The 18,800-nt window shown below is 62.6% G+C and overlaps 2 protein-coding genes across 3 annotated transcripts; both read left to right on the forward strand.

Moving 5' to 3' along the window:
• Window positions 1–18: 18 nt before the first annotated feature.
• On the forward strand, window positions 19–11,921 carry VPS9D1 (VPS9 domain containing 1). Of its 2 annotated transcripts, XM_081216621.1 has the most exons (16): window positions 19–243; window positions 1,523–1,598; window positions 2,999–3,091; window positions 3,516–3,678; window positions 4,989–5,100; window positions 5,175–5,237; window positions 5,617–5,669; window positions 5,773–5,860; window positions 5,972–6,057; window positions 6,472–6,980; window positions 8,052–8,181; window positions 8,370–8,578; window positions 8,844–8,928; window positions 10,193–10,297; window positions 10,584–10,669; window positions 11,832–11,921. In XM_081216621.1, the coding sequence occupies exons 1-16, from the start codon at window positions 145–147 to the stop codon at window positions 11,858–11,860; spliced, it is 1,986 nt and encodes a 661-aa protein (XP_081072747.1). In that variant the 5' UTR covers window positions 19–144; the 3' UTR covers window positions 11,861–11,921. The 2 variants fall into 2 exon arrangements, with proteins under 2 accessions (XP_081072747.1, XP_081072748.1); XM_081216622.1 differs by lacking the exon at window positions 10,193–10,297.
• Window positions 11,922–14,566: 2,645 nt separating this feature from the next.
• Window positions 14,567–18,773, forward strand: SPATA2L (spermatogenesis associated 2 like). The gene is made up of 3 exons (XM_081216638.1): window positions 14,567–14,659; window positions 14,878–15,181; window positions 17,018–18,773. The coding sequence occupies exons 2-3, from the start codon at window positions 14,879–14,881 to the stop codon at window positions 17,930–17,932; spliced, it is 1,218 nt and encodes a 405-aa protein (XP_081072764.1). The 5' UTR covers window positions 14,567–14,659; window position 14,878; the 3' UTR covers window positions 17,933–18,773.
• Window positions 18,774–18,800: the final 27 nt, after the last annotated feature.

Raw genomic sequence — 18,800 nt, forward strand, 5'->3', positions numbered from 1 at the left:
GGGCTTCCGGAAGTGGCCCCACGCCGGTACCGCCTTTTCCGGCGGTCCGGGGCTCGGGCAGCACCCGCGCCCGCGCACGCCGCGTTCCGGTATCTGGGCCGCCCGCCCCGCCCCTCGGCCGCTACCGCCTCCCCCGCCGGCGCCATGGCCGCTGCGGTCGGGGACGGCGCGGTGAAACCGCTTCAATGCGCCATGAAGCTGGCCAACGGGGCCATCGAGCTGGACACCGGCAACCGGCCCCGGGTGAGGCGGGCGGGGCGAGGCGGGGGCGGTCGCCGACCCGCGGCCAGCCCGGTGGGCGTGGGCGAGGGCGGGGCTGCGGGGTGGGCGCCTCCAGGCCTCTCCGAAGGCTCCGGGGCGCGGGCTCGGGCTTCGGCCGTGACCTTGGACAGCTCCCGCTGGCTCCTGCCCTCAGTTTTCCCGTCTGTTCATCAAGTCGGGAATATGAGAAGAGGTGTTTTCATTTGTAAAGGGGACTCAGGAGGGTCCGTGAAGCAGCCCTCCAAAGTGTATCTGGCAGACAATCCCGTGTGTTTGTATAGTTTGGGGGCGGGCCCTGTAGCTTTAGTCAGATTCCCGAAGGGGACGGTACCCATAAGAGGTTAGCTGCGGCTTTCCAGTCGCCTTCAGAGCTTGTTTGGAAGGAAATGCCGGCGGGGGAGGGGTGTGGCTTGTCTCCAAGAACGAGTGTTAATCCTAAGGGTGGCGACCGCGTGGAAAAGCCGGCTGAGTCACACCGGGCCGCCCAAGGAGGGGAGGAGGCCGCGGGTGCCTCCGAAAGGCATTCCTGTCTTCCATCCGCTGCCTTCCCCAAGTCGGGATCCTAGGGCAGCAAATGCCCCCAAGTCAGAAATCCTTCCCGGAACCCATTTTATCCTTATCTGAGGTGTAGACTTAAAGATGGGTAATTTGAGAACTGGGATGCAGCAAAACAAACAAAAAGCAAAGCACCATGCTATGCTTCCAAACGCCCTGAGCTCTGTTAGGGAGCCCTGAACAGGACGGTAGGGTCACCCTCTTGAAAATACTGACATTCTAGTGTCAGACTGCTGCGTGCCCAGGGAATACTTATTTTGGGGTTCGGGAAAGGATTTCCCAGAATCCGAGTCAGAAAGTGATTCTGAGATTTACAACACACTCCCTGATTCACCTCCCAGGAAATATTTTTTTCAAACCCACTGAGTGAATGGCCCCTGAGTTACACAGGAAGATAACTTGTTGCATAGAGTGGAAAATGGCAGCACCTGCCAAGGCTCCTTACCCTGGCCCACTGACAGAGAACCTCCGTTCCTTCCTGTACTGGAGAGAAAGGCAGTGATGCCAGCTTCAAGTCTAGAGAAGAGGGGTACTTTCCATGCCCCAGCAGAGCAGTTACCAGTGAACCAGCTCGGCCACTGCAGGTGTATCTCACAGATAAGCAGGCACCACTGTTCCTGTGTTTCCACAAGGGCACCGAGCAGGCATGATGGAATTATGCGCCTCTACTGGCCTGACCCCTGCCATTTCTCTTCCCTGGGCATAGGAGGCATATACAGAATACCTGAGGAGCGTCCACTACATCTCCCAGGTGCTGCTAGAAGAAGTGGAGGCCTCCAAAGGTACAGCTCCTCCCAGGCCGGGCGGACTGTGGACAGCTTAGCCTTTGATGGGTCCCAGGGCCCCAGGCCTGGGGGTGTCCTGTGTCTTACCTGCCGGGCCATTAGTAGAAGGTGGACGGCTGAGCGCTCGGTAAGCATGAGCGCGACAGGGAGCAGGAAGAGCCGGCTGCTGTGACTGAGGGGATGGAGATGGGCTGGGACGTGACCAAAGACTGGACACTGAACCCCAGTCCAGGGAGGAGTGAGCTGCACGATGGTTGAGGGCTGGGGGCAGCATCCCAGCAGAGGGCACTGCAAAGGCCCTGAGGTGAGAGTGGGTGCCCGACACAAGGGTAGGCTGGCTGGAGAGGGGAAGGTGCAGTTGGGGGCGGCAGGTCCTTGGGATGGGCCTGGGGTGGTTCTGGCACGAGGCGAAGCTCGTGGAGGCTTTGTGGGGAGAGGCCGGCATGGGAGCAGATCCTTCAGGAGGCTCCCACGGTGAGGACAGCAGCGGTGGGACTGCCTGGAGGTAGAAGGAGTGAGGGCTTGGGGCATGTTCTCTAAAGACGGGCCTCACCAGACACTCTAAGGGGACAGTGAGCTGCCCAGAGTCGGGGGTGGAGGGCCAGGGAGCACAGGAGGCAGTGCCCGAGGTGGCGGGAGCAGACGTGGGGGAAGAATTGAGGCCTCCGTCAGGAGCACCTGCTGTTCGAGGTGTCCAGCAGCCCGACAGCAGTCAGGGAGGGGTGGGAGTCTCCACCCTGGGGAGCTAGGGAGCTCAGCAGAGCTCTGGGCACTGGGAGGAGGGCACGGCGGGAGCAGCTGCGAGGGGTCGTCCTAGAGGAGAGACCTGCGAGGTCAGGGAGCCCTCAGAGAAGGGCAGGACTGAGTGGGTGAGGGCCACCGCAATGGGAGTGATGTGGCTGAACAAGGGTGTGGTGAGGGTCTGGCCGTGAAGGGAGCAGGGCTGGATCAGGAGCTGGGGCTGGTGGGGTCCAGGAGAGAGTGTCAGGTGGCAGCTCCTACACCACGAGTGTGCTGATAGGAGCGATTTGCAGAGGGAGTGCAGAACAGAAGTCCTCCAGCTGCACCAGGGGTGAGCTTGGACACAGCCAGAGGGCGGGAGGTGGGTTTTGAAACTGTCTCTGTGAAACAGCCGTGCTGACTGCAGGGCCCACCTGGAGGAGGGGCTGTAAGTAAGGTGAAGCCGTCAGTGAGGAGAAAAGGCCCAGTTAGTTATAGAGAAGGCTCTGATGGTCCAGGCGAGAGGACAGGACAGCCACACACAGGGCCAGCAGGTAAACCCAGGGCAGGTGGTCAGAGATGAGGAGGGAGTGAGCTCACCTTTGTTTCCATCCCAGCAAGAATCTGATTAGCGATAGAGGTGATGGTGACCACCCTTCTTGTCACTTGCTCCCCAGAAGCTGGGGAAACTGTGACCCCTGACACCTCGAAGATGCTGAAGCTGGCTGAGCAGTGTCTGGAGAGGGCCCAGTCGACAGCTGCCAAACTTGGTGGGTGTCCAGCAGAAAGCTTTCTTAGGACATCCCTCCCCCAAGTCTGCTTCTCCTTTTTTTTTTCTTTTTTAAATTAATTAATTAATTTATTTTTTAGCCACGTTGGGTCTTCATTGCTGTGCTCAGGCTTTCCCTAGTTGCAGTGAGTGGGGGCTACTCTTTGTTGCGGAGCACAGACTCTAGGCACGCAGGCTCAGTAGTTGTGGCTCGCGGGCTCTAGAGCGCAGGCTCAGTAGTTGTGGCACACGGGTTTAGTTGCTCCACAGCACGTGGGATCTTCCCGGACCAGGGCTCAAACCTGTGTCCCCTGCATTGGCAGGCGGATTTTTAATCACTGAGCCACCAGGGAAGTCCCAAGTCTGCATCTCCTTTGTGGAATGTCAGACCCCTGTGCAGACCCTTGGCTACGTATGTCTTACAGGGAAAACATGCCTGAGGCCAGCCATGCCTGTGGCTGCCCCCGTCCCCTCTCCTACCAGCCGACACCGCCGGGTGTACTCAGATGAGGGAGGGAAGCTCTCTCCCTTTCTGCCGCCTGAGATCTTCCAGAAGCTTCAGGTTGTAGAGTCACAAAGCTCTAAGAAGTAAGATGGGTCAGAACAGAAGGTGGGCTAAGCCTGGGTTTGGAGGCAAAGTGAGCTAACCACGGTGGATTTAGTCAAAAGGGATCCCAGAATGGAAATACCTGGTGCCTGGCAGAAACAAATGCAAATTGTCTCTGGAGCAAAGCACCTTCAACTTTCATAAAATGAGTGGTACACAGTCAAAGATAACCAAGTACAGAAAGAACCAAGAAACTGTAAATGAGCGGTAGCAGAAACAGACCTGCAAAGTCTTCAGATAGAGTTATAGGACACAGATTATAATACAATCACGCTTTCTGTATTTAGAGAAATAAAAAGCAAGTTTGAAAATACCTGCAGGGAACAAGAAACTATAAAATCTGACTTACAATAGGGGTCAAATAGAGTTTATAATAGGGGTCAAATAAGAACCAAGTAGAAACAAAATTAAAAACACTGAAATTATTTTTAAACACTAATCAGAAACAACAACAATTATATTCTCCTGTAAACATACACACATGCACACAAAAAGAAGGGGACAAGTTTCAAACAGCAGAGTAGACACAGCTGAAGACAGAGAATTGGATAAAAGGTTAAAAGATACCCTGAATGGCTCACACACACACAAAAAGACATGGAAGGTCTAACGGGTTATTGGAATTCCAAAGGAAGATGAGAAAGAAAATGCGAGAGGAGCATTATTTGAGGAGATAAAAGCAATTTTCTAGAACTGGTGAAAGACACTGAGACACAGATGCCAGAATCCCAGCAGGATGAGCAAGAGGATGGGCTCTTCCTGCTAATGCTGCCAGGCCTTGAGCCACAGCTGCACCCTGTCTCTGCATGTGCAGTTCTGGGGCAGGGCCAGGCACCAGACTTCCATTCCAGGATAGTCTTGTTTCCCCACGACTTACCTCCTCCCACCCATGAAAGCAGGAAGACGTGGGACCAGAAGTTTTGATGGTGAGGGGGCTGTTGGTGGCTGTTACCAAGTAGCTGTGAAACACCCCCCACCCCCACCCCACTTTAATGGGTTGCAAACTAATCTAGCTGTTTGGCTAACATGGTGCCTTCACAGAGTTTCATGCTGTTAATAAACACGTGTGACTGGTGTGCATAAAGGTCTGGAATCCAGGCAGTAGGGCCATGTTTCAGGGAGGCAGGTGCCTCCCGCCCACCCCAGACCTCCTCCCTCCTTTACATTCCCGCCTGCCCCCATCACCACCTCCTCACCTTCCGGTCTCAGGGCAGGGCCAGGAAGGGACCTCAGGTGACCAGAGCGTTCCTGGGCTTCCTGGAGCCTGGACAGCAGCTTGTCACCATTCCAGGGAGCTGACACCCCTGGAGGAAGCCTCCCTGCAGAATCAGAAGCTGAAGGCTGCCTATGAGGCCCGGATGGCCCGTCTGGACCCCAGCCAGGCCATGCAGAAGACATCCCTGGTGAGCGGAGCCCAGGAGGGTCTGGAGTGAGGGCGGCGGGGAGAGTAGGCCTTATTCCACCCTTCCCGTCCTAGACCCTGTCCCTGCAGCGGCAGATGATGGAGAACCTGGTGATCGCTGAAGCCCGGGAGAAGACAGTATCCTTTCCGTCCATCCTTAGTGTGCAGAGGCTTCAGCTGAGGAAGGGGGCAGGGAAGTAAAGATGCCAGGGTTCAGGTGTGGAGACAGAGGTCTTCCAGTTTCGGAGACGCTTGTCCTCAGCGGGTGGTTCCTGCCCAGCCCCGCTTCCTCTCGCCTCCCGGCCTTTGCACAGGCCACCCTGCCCCTCCCAGCACCCACAGACTCCTCTCCACCCCTCAGGTCGACTAGGACTTGCCTTCCCTCCCTGAGAGGGCCTGTCCTCTGGCCCAGGCCCTCCTCCCACCCATCCCAACGGGCCCCGTGTCCGGCAGGGCGTTGGGACGCCGGGGGGTTCGTGCACGCCGCGTCAGAAGGGCCTTGACTCTGCCGCCCCAGCTGCAGAGGAAGATGGAGGAGCGCCGGCTGCGGCTCCAGGAGGCCGCCAACAGGTGCGTCTCCGCCTTCGGCCCCGGGACTACTGGGGGGGCCAGGTGGGGACTCCCGCGCCCGCCTGTCCAGCCCTGAGGCCCCCAGACCTGTCCTTTCTCCCAGGAGGTTCTGCAGCCAGGCTGCCCTGACCCCGGAGGACCGGGAGCAGCGGGCCCTCTACGCCGCCATCCTCGAGTACGAGCAAGACCACGTGAGTGGGCGGGGCGGGGCGTCCGCAGGGAGGCCTGGGCCCCTGGGCGTGGCCTTGGCTTGGGAGGAGGGGCTTCCCGCGGGCTCTCCCCCATGGTCTCCTGTCCTGCAGGACTGGCCAAAACGCTGGAAGGCTAAGCTCAAGAGGAGCCCAGGGGACCTGTCCCTGGTGACCAGCCTGGTCTCCCACCTGCTCAGGTACCGGCCGTCAGCCCCTCCCCCGGCTGCAGGCTGATGGCGGAGGAAAGAATTAAGAAGGAGAGAGGAGCGAGGCGGTCTGGGGTGACCGCACGGGCAGCAGGCCACGCTGGCTCTCTCGGAGGCCCCCGCCTGTGACCCCGGGGCCGCCTGTCCGCGGATGGCCTTTCACGGGGCTTCTGGCTTCTCAGAGGGCTGGGACAGGCCTTACCTGCAACATTCAGCCGCGAGGAATAGTCCATGCGTCCCTTCTCTGAAGTCCCTCACGGTGGGGCCACGTGGCCGTTGGGTGGGGGTCAGATAAGGGCCTCGCAGGCCGGCGGGCCTTCTCAGCCCCCGGGTCACCCAGCGAGGGGACTGCAGCCCCAGCCCGACGGCGCTGCCTTCACACGCTGCCTCTCCCCCCACTCACAGCGTCCCCGACCACCCCATCTCGCAGCTCCTGAAGCAGCTCCAGTGCGCGGTGTACCGGGCGCTGTACCCCATCGTGAGCAGGGGCGCCGCCTCGGCCCTGGGCTGCCGTTCCCTGCCCCCCGACGCCGACGGGCTGCTGGCTCCTGGAAGCCGGCGGCTCCGGCCCTCTCAGAGCCTCTACTGCATGCCCTCCCCCCCGGAGCCCAGCCCAGCCCCAAGGCCCACAGACGGCGCCTCCGCCATCGCCCCCATCCCCCCACCCCACCCCGGCAACCCAGACAGAGGGGCGGACGGCAGCCCCGCGGGGCCTCCCTCACCCCTGGCGGACACTTCATCCGACCTGCCGGGCAAGGACAGCTCCTTCGGGGACCTGGAACAGTTCTTGGCTACTCCTGAGAGGAGAGGCCGGGGCCCTGGGGGGCGGCCTGAGCCCCAGCCCCCAGGGGTGAGGAAGGAGCCGTTGCTGGAGCAGCTGAAGGGCACCGTGCAGGACATACACGACGCCATCGGTGAGGCCCATGCCGCGGGCCAGGTGGGCGGTGGGGGAACTGCGCCGTCTGAAGCCCACGTCCTCGCAAAGCTTGTCAGAGGCCTCGGATGGGCCCGGTCCGGCAGAGCCTTCCTCTGGGTGGCATCCAGGCCGGCCCTGCTCTGCAGAGCCCTCCCCTGGGGCCACGTGTCCAGTTTAGCAGAGAGGCACACACCCTGCCCCAGAGAGCAGCTGGGGCCGGCAGTGGCCAGGGTCTCCCTCCATCCCTGGCTGTCTCCTCACGGGGCCACACGGGGAGGACAGCCGGGTCCGTTTCAGTCTTGTGTTTGGGGGAGGGTCTGCCGTCAGAGCCTCTGGCTGCCAGGTGGTCCTAGCTGCCCCATTAGGTCCGACCCCCACCCTTCCAAACCCAGGGCTCTAGGTGTGTGCGGCCTGGTGGTGGCTCATCTTAGGTTTTTCCATTTGAGAAGAGTGTGGGTTCCGTAAGGAGCCCAGGGTGGCAGGGGGTTCACGTCCCTTCCAAGGAGGAAGGCTGTCAGGGTTTCCTAAGAACCAGCGAGAGAGGCCCAGCAGTCAGGGCCCCGTGTTGTCTGAGAGACTCTGGGTGAGCACCCCCTCCTCCCCGTGCGGGGCGAGTTCCCTCATCTCTCTGGGCCTCAGATTTCTTGTCTTCAGATATGCTTCTGACGTTCCTCTGGGTGCCACAGTTTGGGGTATAGACCCTTTTCAGAAAGAAGCTGTCTTATGCCCTCCCTTCCAGGCTTGTCTCCTTGGCCCCCTGGGGGAGCTGCATATGACCCTGTGACCCCCTAGGGATGAGGGCCCCGACTCCCTGCACCACCCTGCGCTGCAGCGTTTGAAGTGGGGGGGGACAGGGCCAGGCAGAGCCCCTCCAGCTGAGCCGGGAGCTACCTGTGGCTCAGCCCATCCCAAGGCTGGCTCTGGGGTGGCAGGGAGGGGCAGGCAGGTGGGGACCCTGCCTGGGCACCCCAGGTTGGCTGCGGGTGGGAGAGGCCTCCAGGGGCTGCCAGCGGGGCTGGAGGTCCCAGCGGTCCCCACAGTGCCGCTGTACCGGCTGTGCTCCCGGCAGACAGGCTGCTCTCGCTGACCCTCCTGGCATTTGAAGGCCTGAACACGGCCGCCTCCAAAGACCGCTGCCTGGCCTGCATCGAGGAGCCCTTCTTCTCCCCGCTGTGGCCCCTGCTGCTGGCCGTGTACAGGTACAGCCCTGCCGCGTGTGCATCCCTGAGCTACCTTCCTCCCAGGCCTCCTCAGGTGTTGCGCGTTTGCAGGCGGTGCCACGCGCACCCTCCCACGGTTCGGGGCGTGGCCAGCTTTCCCCAGCCCCGCCCCTGTCCCCTCCCGGACGGGGCCCTGGGCCGCTGAGCCTGGCCTCTCTCTGCCCCAGGAGCGTTCACCGCCTGCGGGAGGCCGCCCTGAGCAGGAGCATGGAGCTGTACGGGAACGCGCCCCCGGCGGCCGTCGGCGTCCCCACCAAGCTCCTCCCCCGGGACCCCGAGGCCACGGCAGCCGGCGCCTACCCCTACTGTGCCGCCGCCCAGGAGCTAGGGCTGCTGGTCCTGGAGAGCTGCCCCCAGAAGAAGCTGGAGTGCATTGGTGAGGGGGGACGGTTTGGTTGGAGGGAAGGGAGAAGGGGGTCAGATCAGACAGAGTCCCGTCCCGGAGGGCGACTGGAGCCTGCGCCTTCACCCCTCAGCGGCAGGCCCTTCTCCTGTCCGCTGGGGGTGTGTCCCGTGGGCCGTGAGTGGTGATCGTCCAGGCTCTGCGCAGCCCTGCACGCGATGGGGGTGGGGCAGTGCCCGGGGCCGTACCGGGACGAGATCCCCACCCCCTCACCCAAAGCCTGGCTTTTGCGACGCAGTGCGGGCCCTGCGGGTCATCTGTGCCTGCGCGGAGGACTACTACCGGGCTCGCGAGGCTGCGCCCCAGCCGGGCATCGCCGCCATGTGAGTCCCAGGAGGCCGCGGCCTGTGGTGGGGACTGGGCGCGGGAGGGGCTGCCTTCAGAGGCCAGGGGAGCGGGAACCCTTCCACCCAGGCCCTGGCACAGGGACCTCGGGTTCCCGCCCGGCGCCTGGCCCTGCTTCTCCTTGAGGAGAGTGTGGCCCATTTCCACCAAAGATCCCGGGCTCCAGCCCTGCTGACGAGACGGTCCAGCCCCTTGCTAACCCGGTAGCGTGCACACCCCCTCAGGTGCACACTTGGGGAAGCCGCCCCGGTCCTGTCCTGGGGAAGAGCCCGTCCCCTGTGCTGAGCCCCAGCCTGGGGTTCCTGCACTGCCCCTGCCCCAGCCTCCTGAGGTGGGCGGGGGTCTTTCCCACCTGGGTCCTGCCTTATCTCACCTGGACGGGCCTGTAGCCAGCAGCGTCCTTCCCTGGCCCTGGCGCCCACCTGGGGCTGGCAAACCCTCACCCTGTGCCAGAGACTGGGGTCGCCCTGAAAGCACCTGTCCTTGCAGCCGGCTGGGTGGGCTGCGGGGTCAGGTCGGGGGACCCACCTGGCTCTCACTGGCCACCATCACTGTTGTACCATCTGGTCTCCGAAAAAGTTGCAGCAGGTGAAAGGGCCCCAGGACTGAAAGTGTTTCCAAGTCCCAGCTGCAACCCCATGCTAGCTCTCTCCTCAGGACATCCAAGGAGCGGGGGGGCACTATGTGTCCCTGCAGGCGTGTGGCACCCAAGGAGGTGGGGGCAGGAGTCCCTGGTTGGTCATCAGGTTCAAACCAGCCTGCCTCCGTGCTCCTTGCCGAGAGTGCTGGCCCGTGGGCCCTTCGCCAGGGTTTTGAGCATCCCCCAGGGCCTCCCTCGCTCACTTAGGTGCCTCTTGCGGAGGGTCTGGGGTACCTGGAGTGGCACGTGAGTGACCCTGACCCCAGGAGTGAGCAGGCTGCCTGGGACATGGGCTACCCTCTCCGTCATCCCGTCCCCGGGCTCGGGCAAGCTCACGGGAGAGCTTCACTGTGGGGCCTCCCTGGTCCAGCCCTGGGCTCTGCGGCACAGGGTCCCCGTTCAGGATGGCCTCAGCGACCCCCCAGGCCCCTGAGGACGGCGGGCAGGAGAGGCACAGGGATAGCATCCAGCAAGCCCAAGGCTGCTCCAGGGACCTAGCTGGGAGGCTCCAGGAACCTAGCTGGGAGGCTCCAGGGCTGTGGGGATTGAGCAGCACCCCCGGCCCCTGGAGCCTCCTGGCCGGCTCTGCGTCTCCCCAACAGTGGCGCCGACGACCTGCTGCCCATCCTGTCCTTCGTGGCGCTGAGGAGTGGCCTCCCCCAGCTGGTGTCGGAGTGTGCAGCCCTGGAGGAGTTCATCCACGAGAGGTGGGAGCCTCGGGCCAGCGTGGGGGCTGAGCTCGGGCTCCCACCCATGCACGGGGCCCACGGCCCCTCTCCCTGCCCCTCACCCAGCACGCCGCCCAGAGGAGCCAGGGGGCCATCCCCTGAGCAGCGTCTGCCTGGGGAGTGGGCCGTCCCCCAGCCCAGCACCCTGACAGCCCGTGGGACCTCAGCATCCAGGTTCTGCCCCGCAAGGGCAGGTGCCCCTTCCAGAACGTCGGGGTCTCCTTGCACCCCTCCAGTGACAGGTGCTTGTGCCGCCTCCGTGCAGGTACCTGATCGGAGAGGAGGGCTACTGCCTGACGTCACTGCAGAGCGCCCTGAGCTACGTGGAGCTGCTGCCCCGGCGGGCCCTGGGCAAGTAGCAGAGGACGGGCTGGCCGAGGACTGGCCCGGAGGCACCTGCATGGGGCAGTGGGCTGGCCGAGGTGGGGCTCTCGCCCCCGCCTGACATCAGCCCCTAGGGCTCAAGGAGGCCCCTGTGCTCCTGATAGGATGGGGCTGACCCGAGTCAGCTCCCAGGAACCAGGCCCTTCTCTTTCCTGTCCCCACCTGTGAGAGGCCCCGTGCAGGGAAACTGGGCTCCCCTGGGGCCTGCGCACTCCAACGGCTCAGTCCGCTGATGCCCTGCAGGCCCTGCAAGCCCAAGGACAGAGGGGCCGTGGGCCTGACCGAGGGCAGGTCTGCTTCTCTCCCTTCCCGTCCCCCGTGACACACGGAGCTCCCTGAGCCAGGTTCTTGCCTGAGTCGAGAAGAGAGCCTGTCACCCCACAAGAGGCCTGGGGCCCAGGTGGGTTTAGACTGTGCTGTTTATTTATTGGTCACTGGCCACTCTGTCCCGGAAACCCAGGCGTCCCCAGGGCACCTGCCCATGTGTGGGAGCTCTGAGCCACACTCCCACCCTTGGCAATGGGCATGGACATGCTGAGACCCCTGGAGAATCCCCTCCCCCGCTCAGCCCCTTCAGGGTCGGTGTGAAGCCAAGGGTCGGAGCCTGCCGGTAGCCCCACCACCTGCCCACCCTGACTGTTACAGGCCCCTGGGCAACCACTCACCCAGCTGGAAATAAAGAGGTCACTGGTGTCTCGGTCAGCGCGGTTCACCTGCTCCCCATCCCACTGGCTGGGCGGAGGCCTGGGCAGCACAGCCACTCCCAGCCAACCAGCCAGAGCCAGACGGCCCCAGAGGCCCCTGGGACCATCGCCAAGCCCAGCCCGCCTCCCAGACCTCTGCCCAGGAGTGGGATCCGTGGGGCTGCTCGTTCTAGCACTGGACACACTCTGGGGGGCCTAGCAGGTTGGCAGGATCAGAGGTCATCACTGGGCAGGATCTGAGCCCGGACCACTTCTCCCGAAGGGTTCCCAGGAGTCATGTTGCACTCCAGGTGGGGAACACATGCAGGTGGCCCGGCCCCAGCCCCAGGCAGCATCTGTCACCACGGCAGAAGGTGGTGTGGGAGCAGCGTGTGGGTCCCCGGGGAGGGCCCAGCTGGACCTGACTGTGTGTTCTGTGCACGCAGTGTCCCAAGGCTGTGCGGGAACCTCGTGAGGAAAGTGAGGCACAGAAGGGGAAACGCTTTCTCCAGGCCACACCTCCCGGTGGCAGAGCTCTCTTCGAGCCCAGCAGGTTGACTCCGGAGGCCAGAGGGGGCCAGGGACGTGACCCCAAGGGCAGGCCAACCCGAGTTCCGGGGGCAGCTGCCTCTTGGGAGCCTTTGTGGGCAGGGATCCCCTGCCCACCAGCACCCCAGGAACGACAGGCGGGCACCCGCCTGCTCACCCTGCCCTGCCCTGAAAGCCCTCAGTCCCTGAGTGCCTGCCCTCTCCAGAGGAAGCCCCCCAGTCCTGGACACGAGGCCCAGCCAGCCATGAAGCCTGGGGAGGATGACCCCCCTGCTCCAGGCCCTGGCGGTCTCAAGGATGGGATTTTAAGCCCCCTTTCATAGAGCAGGTGGACGATGGAGTGAAGCCTGACCGTGGGCGCTCCTGCTGGCTTTGGGGAGCTCTCTGGAGGCGCTGGTCAGACGGCCTTCCTGCTGCTGACTCTGGGCCAGTCCTTCAGCCTCTCCCAGCCTACAGCCTTCCGTAAGACGGTGAGTGATGGGTTCTTCACACAGAAAATCCTGCAGATCAACAAGAAAAAGGCAGGAGCCCCAGTCAGAAAAATAGCAAAGGCTGTGCACAGGCTGTCTTCAGAAGAACTTTAAAAAGCTCATCAGCATAAGAAGAGGTGTTTAAAGTCATTTTAAAAATCAAGAAATGCAAATTAAAACACAAGACAGACCTTCCCTTGCACTGAACTGGTGAGGATGAGAAAGCTGGATGAGGAGAGTGGTGCTGCCTGGGAGACTGGACGCAGCCGCACGGTGTGCAGCGTACTGGGCGGTGGTCCAGGGAGCTGCAGTCCTGGCCGAGGTAGGTATTAACTGACCCTCCCACCCATCTGCTCCGCCCGGTTATAGCCCAGGGTCACAGGAGGACCCCTACACAGCTGGCGCTGAGGCAGTGTGGCATCCACCCGCCTGCTGTGTAACAAACCAGCCCACTCACTGGCTTAAACATGCGACAGCCATTTGCTTTGCTTGTGAAACTCCCACCTCGGCAGGGTTCAGTGGGGACATCTTGTCTCTGCCCCACCTGCAGCATCAGCTAGGTCAGCTTCCAAGTTGGGGTGACCCAAGATCAAGGGGTTGGGGTCAGCTGGAGATCTGTCTACACGTCTGCCATCAGCGAGGGCCTCAGGGCTGTGGGAACAGCCGTGGGAGGCCTGCATTCGTTTCCTGTAACTAGCTACCGGGGAGCTTAAAACAACAAAGATTTACTCTCAAAATCCTGAAGTCTGAAGTCAAGGCGTCCACAGGGCCGTGGCCCAGCAGAGTGCTAGACCAGAACCCTTTCTTGCCTCGTCCAGCTCCGGGGGCTCCTGCAGTCTCTGCCTGTAGCTGCAAGTCTCTGCATCCATCGTATGCCTCCTCCCAAAGTATGTAACCTTCCTCCTTACAAAGACATCATTCTGACAGGGCTTAGGGTCCACCCTAATCCAGTCTGACTTCATCTTAACTTGATTATATCTCCAAAGATCCTATTTGCAAATATGCTCACATTCCCGGGTTCCATGGATTTTGGACATTATTCAGCCTTCATTATTCGGCCCCTTCATGCAGCTGCTTTCCTCCCAGTACGTGGCTAGGTCCCAAAATTGAGCATCTCAAGACAACAAGGCAGTTTTACGACTTAACCTGGAAAACCAGGCAACGTCACTTCCATTCAACGGGTCCTCTATGGGACTTCTCCTCTACGGGAGGACGGTGCGAAGACCTGCCCAGGTTCGAGTGGCGCTGAGACAGAGACATGCTCCCTGGAGTAGCACACAACAGTTAACAGCAAACACCTGGGGCCACGCAAACAGCGCTCAGAGCAGGAGCGGAGAAGCAGGGCTGGATACAGAGCGGAACATCGGACCCGGTGCCTGGAAGCGACTCTGACCTAGGCAGAAAGGCGCCTTCACGCCACCTCAAAGAGGCCCGGCGTGCTGATTTGTTTTTTTTTTGGGGGGGGAGGGTGCGGCGCCCCCAGCAGTGGGAGCGCGGAGTCGTAACGACTGGACCGACAGGAAAGTCCCCTGAGGTTGTGTTTTTTTTTTTTTTTGCGGTACGCGGGCCTCTCACCGCCGTGGCCTCTCTCGCTGCGTGGAGCACAGGCTCCGGACGCGCAGGCCCAGCGGCCACAGCCCACGGGCCCAGCCACTCCGCGGCACGTGGGATCCTCCCGGTCCGGGGCACGAGCCCTCGTCCCCTGCATTGGCAGACGGACTCCCAATCACTGCGCCACCAGGGCTTGCAGTTTTAAATCACGCTGAAACACCCGGCCGGCTTCCACCTGGAGCGCGGGCCCCGCCAGAGGGCGGCTAGACCCCTCTCCCTTCCTCCCAATCTGGTCAATCCCGTTAGGCAACGACAAGGGTCCCGCCTCTGTTGGGGTAGCCCCGCCCCCAGGAGATGGCCCCGCCCTGCGTCCGGCCCCCGCTCCCGGCAGGCGCACGAAGAGCCACGGTACCTGCTTCCTCGGCACCCTGGCGCTCCCGAGGGTCCAGTTCGGGAGGTCGGCGCCCACCTCGGTGGGAGCGTCCGCGGTGTGCCCCCTGTCCTCGGCTCCGCAGGCCGTAGTTTGTGCTCCCGGGCCCTCACCAGGCCCCGCCCTGTCCGCGTTGGCGGAGGGGGCGGTGCCCGAAGAGACCCCGCCCCTAACGTCACGGCCGAGGGGCGGGGCCGGCTCCGGCGGAAGCGAGTTGCTGCTGGAGAGGCCCGAACAGAGCAGCGGGCGCTCGGGGACTGCTGGTGACAGACAGGTAGGGCTGTCGTCCTCCGGGCCCACAGCACGATCTGGGCAAGGGGGTCTCTGCTCGGGAAGGGAGACTCAGGTGGCGCACGTCTCCAGGGAAGGGGGTGCTGTAGATACCAGGGGCGCACAGCTGGTGGAGGACCTGTGGATGCAGGCGGGGCTCTGGAGGCGCGCAGCGGGCAGGGAGGGGTCTCTGGGTCCTGATACCCTATTCCCGCCCGCCAGCATGGGCAGCAGCTCGCTGTCCGAGGACTACCGTCTGTGCCTGGAGCGCGAACTTAGGCACGGCCGCGCGGGCGTGTGCGGGGACCCATCGCTGCGCGCCGTGCTCTGGCACATCCTGGTGGAAGACTTCGACCTGCATGGGGCGCTGCAGGATGACGCGCTGGCACTACTCACCGATGGCCTGTGGGGCCGCGCCGACCTGGCCCCTGCGCTGCGCGGCCTGGCCCGCGCCTTCGAGCTGCTGGAGTTGGCCGCCGTGCACCTGTATCTGCTGCCTTGGAGGAAGGAGTTCACCACCATCAAGGTAGGGCGCCGAGCCGAGCGGGGGCCCCTGCCCAGGCTCCTGGGGGCTGGCTACCATCGGGACGGTGGCTACCGTGGGCATAAGGGACTTCAGGTGTCCTCAGAGGCTGATAGGTTTCAGAGAGCTCGGTGTGCTGAGGGGTCCTGGGCGTGTTGGAGCATCTCTTGGCCGAGGTTCCCCTTTGTACTCCTGGGGCTGAGAACATGGGGTGGGTGGAGGTCACCTGTTTGGATACCTGCCTTCCAAGGGGGATCCTGGTCCTTAAAGCTTGCATTGCTGCCCTCCCCCAAGTGGCCTTGTGGCCCCAGTTACCATAGAAATCCTAGGACAGGCACACGGGAAGGACTGGGCATACCAGGGTCACCCTAATCTCTCTAGGAGAGACTTGTGGCTCCATTTGTGGAAGAGAACATGGGATGGGTTATGCCCTATGAAGTAGGCAGGGGCTGGGGGTTCCCCTGCATGTCCTAGTGGAGCCGGGCTAAACAAGAACCTAGCTCACCCCCCAGCCTGGGTAGAGCTGAGCCCAGGGCCAGGCCCCTCCAGGTGAGCTGCAGGCTGGCAGGAGTGGGCAGGCTGCCTTGTGCTCTGAGCTAATTCAGAAGAGTGGGAAGGTAATGATGTCACTGGGCACGTGGGCGTCCGCCTCCACTGGTTGCCATGGCAGCAGCAGCCTCTCTCAGTGAGGTGAGCCTTGGAGCCCACTGCTCCACTGGGACACCTGCTGTTCTGAGGTTCTAGGACTTTCATTCATCCATTCAGACCAGAGGGCAGGATGCAGCCCCATGGGGGGCCAAGAGCAGAACAGACAGGCCTCATCTTGAGATGCTCATGGGCTTCAGCACTGGGCAGACCTGGATGGGGTCTGCTTCTGCCGGCTCTGTGGCTTGGGGCAAGTTACCTAATCTTTTGCGATCCATCCCCTCCTCCATGAAGCAAACACGAGAACAGTCCAGTGCAAGGTCCATTGTGAGGGGTGAAGGCACAGCCCTGAGAACAATCTTACACACAGCAGTGCCCCATCTGTGGAGGTACTCTCATCAGCTGTAAACAGAGGTACACTCACAGGGTCCCAGAATCAAGGAACTGTAGACACGTGAGAGACAAGTGATCACCATCCTAGGAACCCTTCTAGTTCCTTTGCAGCCTGGAGCCTCCAAAAACAAGATGTTCCATCCGTGTGGTGGAAAGCTGCACAGCTGGAGAAGTGAATACCTAGGCCTCTGTCGTGATAGGGAAAGCTCTCAGAAACTGGAAAAGCAGAATTTAGAATGAGGCGTTTAGGAGGCTACCTGCTCAGAGCAAATAAGCACCTGTATTGTTTGTTTGTATGACCGCTCTGCAGGTACACAGGAAACTAACTAGAGTAGCAACCCCCACAGGTAAGAGGAGGTGGAGGGGACCCAGAGGGCAGCGAGATTTCTCAACGTAGGGGCTCTTTAGTTTGTTCTATGACCCAGGTGAAATGTGTTAGATTTAAAAATTGTGATGCCTGGGCCTACCTCAGCCAGTGAGAACAGAGTCTCTGGGGGTGGCCCTGAGCACCTACGGTTTGTTTTTGGCCGCGCAGCTTGCGGGATCTCAGTTCCCCGACCGGGGACTGAACCCAGGCCCCAGCAGTGAAAGCGCCAAATCCTAACCACTAGGCCACCAGGGAGCTCCCAGCATAAACAGCCCCTCTGGAGGGGGTGTCAGCACATCCCAGGTGCCTGGGGCCCTGCCACCCCCTGGGGTGAGGATGGCGGCCCCCAAAGCCAGCCGCTGCCGGAGTGCAGCCGAGGCCGGGGCAGGTCTGCAGGAGGGTGGCCTGCCGCCGACCGGCCCCCTCCCTTGCAGACTTTCTCAGGGGGCTACGTGCACGTGTTGAAGGGCGCACTCTCGGAGGACCTCCTCATCCAGAGCTTCCAGAAGATGGGCTATGTGCGCAGGGACGACCACCGCCTCATGGTGGCCGCCCTGCCCCCCGCCCGCCAGCTTGTGCAGGTGGCCCTGGGCTGCTTTGCCCTGCGGCTGGAGTGTGAGATCCTGGGCGAGGTGCTGGCGCAGCTGGGCACCAGCGTGCTGCCAGCCGAGGAGCTGCTGCAGGCGCGGCGGGCCAGCGCGGACGTGGCCTCCTGCGTGGCCTGGCTGCAGCAGCGACTAGCCCGCGAAGAGGAGCCGCCACCTGTGCCCCCCCGTGGCTCCCCGGCCCGGTGCCAGGCCCGGCTGGACCTGTACCGGGACCTGCAGGAGGATGAGGGCTCAGATGAGACCAGCCTATACGGGGGACCCTCGCCAGGCCCCGACTCACCCCCCTCGGAGCTCGCCTGCCAGCCTCTGTTCTGGGAGCAGAGTGCCAGACTGTGGGGCGCGGGGGGCGGGGCCTGGGAGGCTGAGGCCAGCAGCCCGGCCTCGGAGGAAGAGCCCGAGGCCGAGGCCTTCTCCCTCCTCTCACTGCGCCAAGAGCTGCTCAGTCGGCCCGGAGACCTGGCCGCCCCCCAAGCCCCTGGAACCCCTGAGCAGGCCAGCCCCCCACGAGTCCCCGAACCCCCTGGCTACCAGACACACAGCTGCCTGGGCCCTGGCGCCCTCCCCGCCCTCTGCTGTGACACGTGTCGCCAGCTGCACACTGCCCACTGTGCCGCCCTGGCCACCTGCCGCCCGGGCCACCCGCTGCGTGCCCTGCACGGAAACCACCAGCGGCGCCTGTGGCTGCAGCGAGCCCAGGTGGACGCCTTGCTCTACGATGCCCCTAGGCCCGCCTGGCCCTAGGCCCGGGGCTTTCTGGAGACATGTTCTGCGGTGCTTTTCTGGGCCTCATCCCTCCTCAGGCCCGGACCACTGGCCACCCTGCCCCTCCTGCCCCCCAGGGGTGCTGAGCACAGTGGCAGGTCGGGGGGAATGGAGTCTCAGCCCTGCTACGTGAGAGGTGGGGGCCGTCTTCCTCGGAAAACTGCCGACCCACCCCCAGGGAGCACCCTCTCCCTCCTCTCCCACCCCTCCCCGGCCCCACCACCGCAGCTCCTGACCTGCTCCCTGCAAGTGCCCAAAGGGGTGCTCCACAGAGGAGTGTCCTTGGGGGCTCAGGTGACCTCATGAGCCCTGGAGCTTTGCTAAGACCATCCTAGGGGCTCTGCCAGGTGCATGGCTGACCCGGCTGAGGGGACCTGGCCCCCCCATGGGTGTCACAGACCAGCACTGAATGAGGTAAGTGCTGGCCTGAGACCAGCACCATCGGCTCCAGTCAGAGCTGGGCGGGGAAGCTGGACCCAAGGACAGAAGAGAAATGATCTAGTCTCCAACCAGAGTGAGTGCCCAAGAGTTCCAGAAAACAGCAGGCAGGAGACGGGGAGCCACGGAGCCTGAGAGGCTGTCACCCAACTTCCGGGTGGAGCATGGGGGCTTCTGAGCAATCACTACCCCAGCAGCCTCCCTGCTACATCTTCCTACTGTCCGGTTTCGGAAGGCAGGATGAGAGATCTCCAAGGCTCCCACCCCAGAGCCCACCTGGGTCCAGTGGTAAAGATGCACCAGCCGCCAGCCTGCTTACAGGGCTAGAGGGGGTAGGTCTGCCCACCTGGGCCTGGGGCGGGGCCAGTCTTGTGTGTGGCCCCTCCTCCCCATACCTATCCGTCACGCG

The sequence above is a fragment of the Mesoplodon bidens genome, assembly GCF_964165515.1.
Source record: "Mesoplodon bidens genome assembly, chromosome: 18".
Lineage (NCBI taxonomy): Eukaryota > Metazoa > Chordata > Mammalia > Artiodactyla > Ziphiidae > Mesoplodon > Mesoplodon bidens.

Excerpts from the sequence above, each read along its gene's own strand:
- VPS9D1 (XM_081216621.1), top strand. The coding sequence starts at position 145 with ATGGCCGCTGCGGTCGGGGACGGCGCGGTGAAACCGCTTCAATGCGCC. Across the intron at positions 5,670-5,772 it reads CTCCAGGAGGCCGCCAACAG|GAGGTTCTGCAGCCAGGCTG; the intron begins GTGCGTCTCCGC and ends CCTTTCTCCCAG. Across the intron at positions 6,058-6,471 it reads CTGGTCTCCCACCTGCTCAG|CGTCCCCGACCACCCCATCT; the intron begins GTACCGGCCGTC and ends CCCCACTCACAG.
- SPATA2L (XM_081216638.1), top strand. The coding sequence starts at position 14,879 with ATGGGCAGCAGCTCGCTGTCCGAGGACTACCGTCTGTGCCTGGAGCGC. Across the intron at positions 15,182-17,017 it reads AGGAGTTCACCACCATCAAG|ACTTTCTCAGGGGGCTACGT; the intron begins GTAGGGCGCCGA and ends CCTCCCTTGCAG.